General features: G+C 40.8%; 1 protein-coding gene across 2 annotated transcripts in view; it reads right to left on the bottom strand.

Moving 5' to 3' along the window:
* Positions 1 to 10,130, bottom strand: part of SEPT7 (septin 7) — a 90,965-nt gene extending 80,835 nt beyond the window's left edge. The window contains exons 1-2 of one of the 2 annotated variants that reach the window (XM_003788583.2): positions 9,901 to 10,130; positions 8,354 to 8,355 (exon numbers count right to left, since the gene is read on the bottom strand). In XM_003788583.2, the coding sequence (XP_003788631.1) occupies positions 8,354 to 8,355; positions 9,901 to 9,961 (63 nt within the window). In that variant the 5' untranslated portion in view covers positions 9,962 to 10,130. The remainder of the gene's footprint in view (positions 1 to 8,353; positions 8,356 to 9,900) is intronic. The other variant, XM_023512413.1, reaches the window with a different exon arrangement.
* Between the last annotated feature and the right edge of the window lie 852 nt (positions 10,131 to 10,982).

The raw sequence follows: 10,982 nt of genomic DNA, 5'->3' as shown, positions 1-10,982 counted from the left end.
ACAAATTAACCTATAATAATTAAAATAACAATGTTTCTCCCCTCTTGGTTAATTTGTTTAAATTAATTATAAAAGTATTTACTGTATATATTAAACTTTTATTATTAAAAATGATATAAAATGTTGACATTTGCAAGTACATTACTGGAAATTTTTCCTTGTACAGGTCATCTCATACCCCAAAATGTTACTTGTAACAAATAACATGATACCCTGACTATCTTTTTTAATAACAATATAAACAGAAAGCACTAAGATATAATTACTAATGAAAAATTTGCCTCCTTTTATACAAATAATAATCTCACTCAAAATATTTACAGTATTCTCTAAAAATTAAGAACAATACTACAAAAATCTTCCTCAAAAAATTCTGATTACAATCTGAATAGATAATTAAAATATATAAAGATACAAAGTATCATTTGTGCAAATAAACATTAGCATAACCCCTAGTCTGCCAACTGCTACTGTGAAATGTGCCCATAGAAATTTTAAATAAGTAACATTTCAGTACTATCCAAGAAACAGTGACCCCAGTCTGTTTAACTTTGAAGGACGTGGAAGTTTCATAAATCACTTTATAAAATAAATCACTTTATTGCAATTTCCTTCAACTCTACTCACAAATTCACTCACTAAACATAACATTAAAAACTCAAAGCACAAATGAATACATTTACAATAAACTTAAAACTTTTTTTTTTTTTTGCAGGTTTTGGCCAGGGCTGGGTTTGAACCTGCCACCTCTGGCATATGGGACTGGCACCCTACCCTTTTGAGCCACAGGCACCGCCCTAAAACATTTGTTTTCTATCCTAAATGTCTCTCCTAGTATTGAGAACCTATAAGACATGTCCACTTGGACATCTCCTAGGCTTCTAAATTTCATGTTTAAATTACCTATTTCAAGATATAGTACCTACTCATCTACCCATTTACTCAGGCCAAAAAGATCAGATATTCTGGATTCATTACTCACTACCAACATCTTCATGTCTTTTGCCACTACCCTACTTTTGTCCATCTTTTATATACTAGGACTGCTACATTAACCTCCCTTGATTCACCAACCCTACAGTGGAGCCCTATCTGAACCTCTAGTAAGAATTATCATGATGACTGGTACAGTTGCCACTCCTAAAAAATCCTTCAATAAAGATTAAAAAAAAAAAAAAATCCTCAGCACAGCACACCAGGTGTCTCCTTACCTCTGTAGTCTCATAACCTGGGACTAACAGGATTTCTCAGCCTAGAGTAAATATTCTTACTCCTCCTCTTCTTACCTGATCACTCCCACACACCTTTAAAAGTGGGTGGAGTTTCCAGTTTGGAAAAAGTATCCTGCCTTGTATTACCACTGTAATATTCTATGTACCTTTAAGTCACATCACAAATTATTTACTAAGTATGTGCCAGATGTGGGTACAAAAGTCTCCTCCTGATGGCCTCCTTTTCTTTCTTTACCCTTCTTACATTATCCCTTCAGGTTTTATAATAAATTTATTTTTTGTAAAAGGATTTTGTTGCACCAGGTTTTGCATCTTCACTGAATCTGACTGGCTTTTCTTTTCCTCTTCAAAATCAGGTTTTTGTTCTTCACATCTTTCCCCATCATGTCTAGTCACTGTTTTGGTTTGGCACCATCAATCTCACATGTACAAACGGTCCTTGCTCACCAACACCAGGTATATCTGACGTTTAGATGATTTCCAAAAAAAAAAAAAAAAAATTATTTTTCAAAAAACAAAACAAAACAAAAAAACCACTACAGTCTTTGACTTTCAGTCATGATGGAGGCAAATAGTTAATTTTATATGCAATTGTCTTCCCTTTAAACTAACATCTGAATACTTATATGCTAGATAACATGCTAATGATTTCCTATATATTATCTCATTTAATTCTCCAGTAATCCTGTGATTCTGACTATCCAGAGAAGGAAACATAAAATTTCTATGATTTGCCCAAGGTTCAGTTAAGCTTTATTTTAGAGTTGGGATCTGAATCCAGGACTGACTCCAGAACCTAAGCTCTTAATTACCATGCCTTCATATCTGCTGTTTCAGCATTTAATGTAATTTCTCTAGTGCCCAGCATACAGCAGGTACAAGACATGTATTTGTTTAACGAATGAAACTGAGTGTTGAAGTTCTAAATTAATGACTTAATTAATATCAATACTTAACACCAATTTTACAACTGAGATAATAACAAATGTGAAATGATCACTTTCCTCGGTTACTCATCATGTCATGGACTGTAATAGCAAAATACTGTAAATTAATGTCTATTGATGTGGATATGTTAAATTATGGTCTACAAGCTATAGTCTGAATGTATCCCCCCAAAAAATTCCTATTGAAACTTAACCACCAATCAAATGATATTACTGGTATTAATTATCATACATTACAAAAGAGCTTCAAGGGAGCTGTTCACCTTCTGCCATGTGAGGACCCTTTTAGATGAAGCAACGTTTAAGGTACCATCTTGGAAGCAGAGACTTGGTCCTTACCAGACATCAAACCAACCATCAGCTAAATCCTGGACTTCCCAACCCCCAGAACAGTAAGTAATAAACTTCTGATCTTGATACCCAGACTTAGGTATTTTGGTATAGCAGCACATATGGATGTAGATATCATTTGGTGGATTCACGCAGCTATATAAAGAATGCTATTTATGTACTGATAAGAAATAATCCATATGAAAAAACAAATAAAAAACAAGGTAAGTTAGAACATATGTCTTGTGCTACCAAAGGTAGGGGCAAGAAGGATATATATTTTTAATTTCCATATACAAAAGACACCTTTAGAAGAACATACAAGAAACTATTAACACAGGTTGAATGAAGAGTAGAAAACTAGGTGACTCAGGGGTAGGAGGAAGAATACAAAGGAGAATTCACTACATTATCTCTTTATAACCTTTTGAATTTTGAACCAAGTGATTATATTCCCTATCCAAGAAATAAATTCCCAATAAAATAAGTGAAAAGCAATTTCAGAAGTGAGAACACAAATATTACATATAACTTGAAGGCATGAGCAATAGCTTTCTTGAATGCTACTGTATCACAATGTCTGATAACTTGTTTGTGTCAAATATTTGTTAAATCAATAAACAAAGTTTACAAAAATGACAAATTGCCACTGCAGGAGTATTTCAAACATATTTACAAAGCACAGTAAAAACAGTTTTGATTTTCCTGAAAAACAGAGTTAAAGATTCTGAGGGTTCCCATCCCAAGCCTACTATAATTTAACAAACTCTGTAACACTACTAGAATCCACATGCTTAAAAGTACCAAAGTGATCATTTTAACTACTTTAAGTTTTCGTCACATCTGAAATCTAACACAATAAAGTGGGAGGAGGAACTTTAAAAAGCTACCCAGATTACTAGGTTATCAACCCAGAAGAAAAAAATCATTTTACCATAGGACATTTGCACTAGAATATTTGTTGCAGCTTAATTCATAGTCGTCAAGTAGTGAAATCAGCCCAAATGCCCATCAACTCATGAATGGATTAATAAACAGTGGTATATGTACACCATGGAACACTATTCAGCCATAAGAAAGATGGAAACTTTGTATCTTTTGTATCAACCTGGATGGAGTTGAAGAACATTCTCCTTAGTAAAGTATCACAAGAATGGAAAAGTATCCAATGTACTCAATTCAATACCAATAGGAAACCAGCAGAGGAACAACTACCATAGAGCACACAAGAGAAAAACACAATTGAATTCAAGTGTTGGGGGAGAGAGAAAAGAAAGGGAGAGGAGGGGGTATCGGTGTGCTCTTGCCTAATGACACGAAGTAAGGGTATAAGGCATACCTCCTGGGTGAAGGGATGAATGACAACCTGCACTCTACCTAACAAATGCAAACAATGTAATCTAATCACCTGTACTTTCATATTAATCTGAAATTAAAATAAAAAACTACCAAGAAATGACTTTAAATGAGTCAAGTACATACACATTGTATCTCAATAAGTTGTCAAAACAAAACACACATCTATGGCTATTAGAAATCAGATCATTGGTTACCTGAAGCACTAGCAATATAACTGCAATGGGCTAGAAGAAATTCTGGAATGGTAGAAATGGTCTGTATCTTGCTTCAAATAAAGGCTACAAAATGTATGTGGCAAGCATATGTCAAAATTCATTAAACTAAATGCTGTATTTAATTGTATGAAAGTTATAACTCAATAAAATTACTTAATAATTTGGGAAGCATATGGACATGTGGATTCCTGGGCTCCTCTCCTGGACACTGTGAATCAGTGGGCCCGTAGTAAACACCAGTTAATCTGTATTTTTAACTTCAGCTCATGGTTGACCCTTTGTGCATAAGTGTCATCAATTACACTTTGGAAAATACTGACCTAGCATAATGTTCTAAGTCCAGTAATTACTGATTACACTTTGGAAAAATAATTAATGATAAATTTATACCAAAAACAAAAACAAAAAAACAGGGCCACCTAAGTGATTCTGATTCCCAAGTCTGGGAAATACTAAGAATATTAAATAACAGGAGTTCCAAGAAGAAAAACTAAGAAGCAAGAAGGTTAAAGAAGACTTCTTTCTTCTCTCCTACAATCCTTCATGGGCTTTCCAACATCTAGTGCAGTGGTTCTTAATTAGGGATGATTCTGACCTTCAGCTGACATTTGGCAATGTCTGCAAACATTTTTTTCATTTTCACAACTGGAGAAGACATGTGCTATTGCCACTTTAATACACTGAAGCCAGGGATAGTGGCTAATATGCTACAATGCACAGGAACTCCCCACCGTACCCCCCCGCAATAAAGAATTCTAAAATGAAAAATCCTCTAGGAGCCTCACCTCAAATGAAACTACCAAAAGTACTCAGTTGTAGCCTCAGAGTTAAACGAAAAACAGCAGCATTAATTCCTTCAGGGAAGTTGATTTTTACTTCCAGATTGGTAGGGAAAGAAGAAAGTCTCATCTTTACATTTTATGTAAAGCAAACAAATATAGAAGAAAACGAAAATGTCAAGTGACTACATAAGACTTAAAAAGCTTCAGGCTAACCCCACTCCCATCACAGGGGAAACTTACTCTCCTCAGCCTTCAAAGTATAGTACGTTTGAAGTTATAAAACACTGAACTAAGTACTGTACATAAACATTAGCATGACTGTTTGTTACTGCAGCATCAGGTAACCTAAAAATATTTGAAATGAGATCTGTGAACCAGTGAGCCAGTCTATGAATTGTTTACAAGTTTATGTCAAAGAAGTACAGAAATGGAGACCACAAAAGTGGATTTTTTATAGCAGAATAATTTTACATTTATTGCATCTCATAAAAACTTAGGCTTATATTTTGTCTTTCTTATTCCATCTTCATTTTCTTTAATTTGCAATAAAGTTAAACATTACATTACATTTTAATCAATGATGGATCATCTATGTGATACTGATCCCATAAGATTATAATAGAGCTGAAAAATTTTTATCACTAAGTGATGTGCTAACAGTCATAAGTTTATAGCATAGCACATTATCTTTTCTATGTTTAAATACATTTAGAAGCATAAATACTTACCATTGTGCTACAACTGCCTACAGCATTCAGTACAATACTGAACTAGGTACAAGTTTGTAGCCTAGGAGCAAAAGGCTATAAATACAGCCTAGGTGTATACTAGATTACCATCTGGGTTTTTTTTAAGTACACTTTATGATTTTCACACAATAATGAAATTGCCTCATAACACATTTCTCAGAATGTATCCCCATCAATAAGCAAACAATACATGACCTTTTTTTATATATTTTATAATGACATCAATCCATAGTGGATTAAAAAAAATTTTAAGTCCTTCTTCATCAGTTTGAGAAGCTCTAACCTAACCTATGCTGACTGGCACATCTATTGACTGGCAAAGCCAGGATTTGAATCCACATTTGACAATAAAACATGTTCTTAATTATTATACTATATACTTCCATTAACATTAAGATTTTGAACTCAAACTCCTGCGTGTAATTCCTACCTCTCAAAAGCTAGACTGTACCAGGTATGAGTCACAAGGACATTGTGTATGTCTGGCCCATGGCCTTCAATACTGAAAGCAAGTCAAACTGCCTCTTTGGCCGCTCTTTCCCCGGCCCATGCTCAAACTTCAGTCTCTAGCTTTCTGATGATGCAAAAGGACAAGACAAAAACAAAGAAAAGATCATATTTCTCCTCAAGGCCTATAGGAGTCACTGAATGCTACTATTTTCTTTTGGGACTCACCCTGGTTTCTGCTCAGGGAAGATGGATGCCTCCTCTTAAGCAGGAGTAGCCTCAGATCTAGCCACACTAGCTACACAGAGTATACAATAAATGAATCCAAATTAAGAAAAGGGCACACAAACCTAATAGCCTTTTTTAAAGTCTTCCTCATTCAAGACTGCCAACCCTTAAGGTAAGGTTTACAGATGATGGATTTAACCCATCCATACTATACTTTTGACCATAATCCTTCATTTAAAAACAAATTTACATCCCAGCCCAATACACAGTACTTCAAAAACACAATATAACACCCCTCAAAAAAATCCATATTAAGTGCAATGCCTGGCTAATATTATTTTTTCTTTTTAAATATTAGTAGAAATTCACAATAGTGATTTTAAGACCCATTAATAAGCAATCTGCAGTCTACAAAACACTGCCATAAAGTTCAATAGTCTGCATTTAACAGTATGCTTTCATCTGGCAAATCAAACCCATAATCAAGCTACCTTAAAATTTTATTCCTTAAAAACACAATTTTTCTTTTTTTTTTTTTTTTTTTTGAGACAGAGCCTCAAGCTATTCCCCTGGGTAGAGTGCCATGGCATCACGCTCACAGCAACCTCCAACTCCTGGGCTCAAGCGAGTCTCCTGCCTCTGCCTCCCACGTGGCTGGGACCACAGGCGCCCGCCACAGCGCCTGGCCATTTTTTGGTTGCAGCCATCATTGTTGTTTGGCGGGTCCGGGCTGGGGATTCGAACCCGCCACCATAGGTGTATGTGGCTGGCACCTTAGCCGCCTGAGCCACAGGCGCCGAGCCAAAAAAAACACAATTTTTCTGGGTGGTGCCTGTGGCTCAGTGAATAGGGCACCAGCCCCATATACCGACAGTGGTGGGTTCAAACCCGGCCCAGGCCAAACTGCAACAAAAAAATAGCGGGGCATTGTGGCGGGCACCTGTAGTCCCAGCTACTCGGGAGACTGAAGCAAGAGAATCACCTAAGCCCAAGAGCTGGGGGTTGCTATGAGCTGTGAGGCCACAGCACTCTACCGAGGGTGACAAAGTGAGACTTTGTCTCTAAAAAAATAAAAATAAAAATAATTTTTCTACAATATACAATAAATTTGATGTATTTACATTCCAAATTTTGTACAGAAAAATATACAAAAAGTTTTATCTCAAAATTTAGTAAAATGGGGCGGCGGCGCATGTGGCTCAAGGAGTAGGGTGCCGGCCCAGGCTGCAAAAAAAAAAAAACCAACTTAGTAAAATGCATAAATTGTTAAAATGCAAATGCTGAACTCCTAATTAAAAATCAAAGATAACATATTAAAATGTAAAACATGGTTCTCAGCTGGTAATTTAGTCAGGTAACAATACTCTACAGGGCAATTCCCAGAATACAGTTTATAGTGACTATGTATATCATCAAACTATAGGAAATCGGAAACCAACCTGATCTTCCACTATTATTTTTGACTAGTACCCTCATCTGATCACACCCCATAACTGAAATCTTAGAAGCCACAAATCTAAATCTTCTTCCTCCCTCCTTTCTCTTAAGCTTTGTTGTTGTAGTAGTAACATACCCCTCTAAATTGCCCAAAGGTCTGTCAGGAGTCCTAACTTGTCTCAGACTACCTCAGAAATTCTGGAATGGACTTATCTGAAATTGTTTCTATGGGAAAATGCATAAATTCAAACAATCGATTTTGTAACAAACTTCTAAAACATAATCCATTGATAATAGCCTTCATATAGCATCAAATTACCTTATCTGCAAACCAAAACCATCTACTAAAAACTGTCAAACTAAATTAGAAAAATGTGGTACCCTTTTCTGTGAATTAACATCAACTTAACATAAACATACCATAAATTTCCGTTATCAGTTATACGTTTGGATTCTCTAAGCCTAAAAATGCATGTGATATCTTTCATAACTATAACTTGAGGACCTGGCTCCATCATGCTGTTCCATTACAGAATGACAATGCTACCATGCAAACCATCTATGCAGCTTCCACATTTATTTCATAGTTTCACTCAACTCTATCTCCTTTAGTTTCACCCACTGAACAGCTGAGTGGGATGAAAGATTGTTTCCTGCTCTATGCCCCCCACACCCTCACTTTGCTCATTCACTTGCTGTCTGGAGGAATAAGGAATGCTGGCAAGTACATTACTCGGTAATTGTCTATCCTTCAGTCTATCAAAATTCCACAAAGTTCATCCCCCACCCCCCATGCTTACAACCTAAAGAAGCTCCTCCTCAACTTGAGCTTAATCTTTAGGAGGAAAAACTGATTATACTCATCACCTGCACGTACATAAATATGTCAAACAAGTGAAATCCTTGTGAATCTAGATTATCTGTTCATTTCCATTCTCAAGGGCACTCTGGAAGATACTCTTTCATTTCATCAAAGTAACAAAGTCAAAAGAAGTAATTCTTAAAGCTGTACTATTTAGCAATAAACTTGCAAGAATTTAAGTACTATGTTATTATTTCAGTAACTAAGCAAACACCTGGACGTCACAAATTCTTTCCTACAACTATAAAAACCTAGATATGAAGCCCCGTACCTCAAAAAGTAATGTAGCAAATACAAATGTGCTAGAAAAATCTCAGTTGCTTATTTCTGACTATACAGACAGTTGAAATGGAACTCAGGAGTGGAAAATGTGACTGAAACGGCCTGTTCTTTTTCCAATATGTGGGGGAGGAAAGGAAATGAAAGGGTTTCTTAGGAGAATAACTAAAAATACGTACATATTTTCAAAAATTAATTTCCTTAAACTTCACCAGTCCGTATCTCCACTCCCTCCCTTTTCCAGGGACCCTTCCCACTTCCTCCGGAGGGCGCCCTTCCCAAACGTTCTCTTCTCCCTATTCCTAAAAATTGAGCCCAAGCCCCAAACCAAGCTCCCGATCTCCCCGTCTCAAGGCTCGCCCGCCATCTACCCGCCTTCCGGGCTGCGCCTGGGGAAAGGCGATCCCGGAGACACGGGCGAGTAGGCGAGGCGGTTGCCGGGGCTGCTACAGCCGCAGTCACCGCCGCCTGCACCGCAGCTCAGCCCGCCGCATCCTTCTTCCTCCCTCCCCGCCGCCGCCCTCCCGGGGCCGGCCCACACGGCACCCCGGCCCGATCGCTCGCACACGCATCCCCAGCCTCGTCCGAGGCCCACTCCCTCGCGAAGGGAGCTCCGCCAAGGGGGCTGCGGCCGGCGGCAGGGCCCGGGCGCCTGCGGGCCCGGGGGAGGCTGAGGGAAGGCGAGAGGATGGAGGGAGGCAAGGGCTGCGCTGAGGCGACCCCGCTCGAGCAGCTCCAGCCGCGGAGGCCGCGGCTCCCGTCTCCCGAGCCCCGGGCCCGCCCGGCGCCGCACAGGAAATGCCGCCGCCTGGGCTCCCCTCACGTTCGATTCAAACTGTCACCGCCGCCGCCTCCCCTCCCCCCGGCCCGCCGCCGCCGCGCCCCGGGCCCGCCGTCGCCCCGCCAGACCTCCCCTCGCCGCTGCTCCCCGCCTCGACTCAGGGCGTTCCCCGACTCGATCTGGCGGCCGCAGAGCCTCCCAGCAATCAGAGCCGCCGAGCCCGAGTCGCGGCGGCCCAAAGCTGAGACTCACCCATGGTGCTGCTGTTGACGCTCCTCTCCTCAGCAGCAGCGGATCTCGCACTGACCGACATCCCCTCCCCCCCGCGCCCAGCCCCGGCGCGGCGCAGCCCGCCGATTCTCCAAAGCCGCCTACGCCGATTCCGCGGCGTAGCCGCCCGGCGTCGCTGCCCTGCTTACGCACGCGACAGCAGGCGAACTCCTCCACTGGCTCTCGCCGGACTCCCGCTCCCTCCTCCGCCCCCGCCCCCTCAGACGAGGCTTCCGGGCCCCGCAGAGGCGCCGTGGATCTCGCGAGAGTACCCCCTCCCCTGCCCGACTGCTCTGCATGTGGAGCATGACTTCATGGTTTCAGCGACGTTTTGGTACTCGGGTTTAGCGCCATGTTTAAACTGACCGGATTTGCCACCTCGAGGTCATGGATAGTCGCGCCTTTTTGCTTGTTCGGTCAACACTGCTTCTAAGGTTAGCCGCATTACTTCGGTCGGCGAAAACCTGAAGACGCTGAGGGAGTGGTCGGTGGGCTGCGAGGGTGGGGTCATGCCCGAATTAAAGATGGCCGCTGTCAGTGCCGCCCCGCGCAATTTCACGTCAGGTTTTGGAGCTGCGGGAGCCGCCCGCTTGGCCTCAGCGCCTCCTTACGGAATTGGCGTAAGGGGAAGGGGAGCTGCTGGAAAAGCTAGACTGGGAAACTGCTTCAGGGTGGGGGCCGCGTTCGCGCCTGGGCTTCTAACTACTGACCTGGAGGCTTTGTGAGTGAAAGTGAGGAGGAACTTCGAGGCAGGTGTCTGCGCCCTGGTCCATCCCTGTTTCCTCAACTTTCGGGGTGAAAAGTGAGGTTAGACCTCGGTTGCCCGGACGCTACCTCGTGTTGTCACTTTGGTGGCCTGGCACAGCCAAGAGGTCAGCTGCTGCTGGCCGCACTGCAAACTCTACGGTCACGTTCACGTAGGCTGACTTCGTTGTTCCCTAGTTCTGTCCGCTTGGAGCTCTCACTCTAGTTCACGAAATGAATGGATGGACACTTGAAACTTGGGTAACAGTTAAAGCAATTAAAGAGTAAAGAAAGGCTAAGATTCTGTGATCTTGTGCTAT

This window comes from Otolemur garnettii, unplaced genomic scaffold (assembly GCF_000181295.1).
Source record: "Otolemur garnettii isolate 467f Iridium unplaced genomic scaffold, OtoGar3 scaffold00028, whole genome shotgun sequence".
Classification (NCBI taxonomy): Eukaryota; Metazoa; Chordata; class Mammalia; order Primates; family Galagidae; genus Otolemur; species Otolemur garnettii.
Note: the sequence above shows the minus strand (reverse complement) of the source record. Positions and strands in the feature narration are given on the sequence as shown.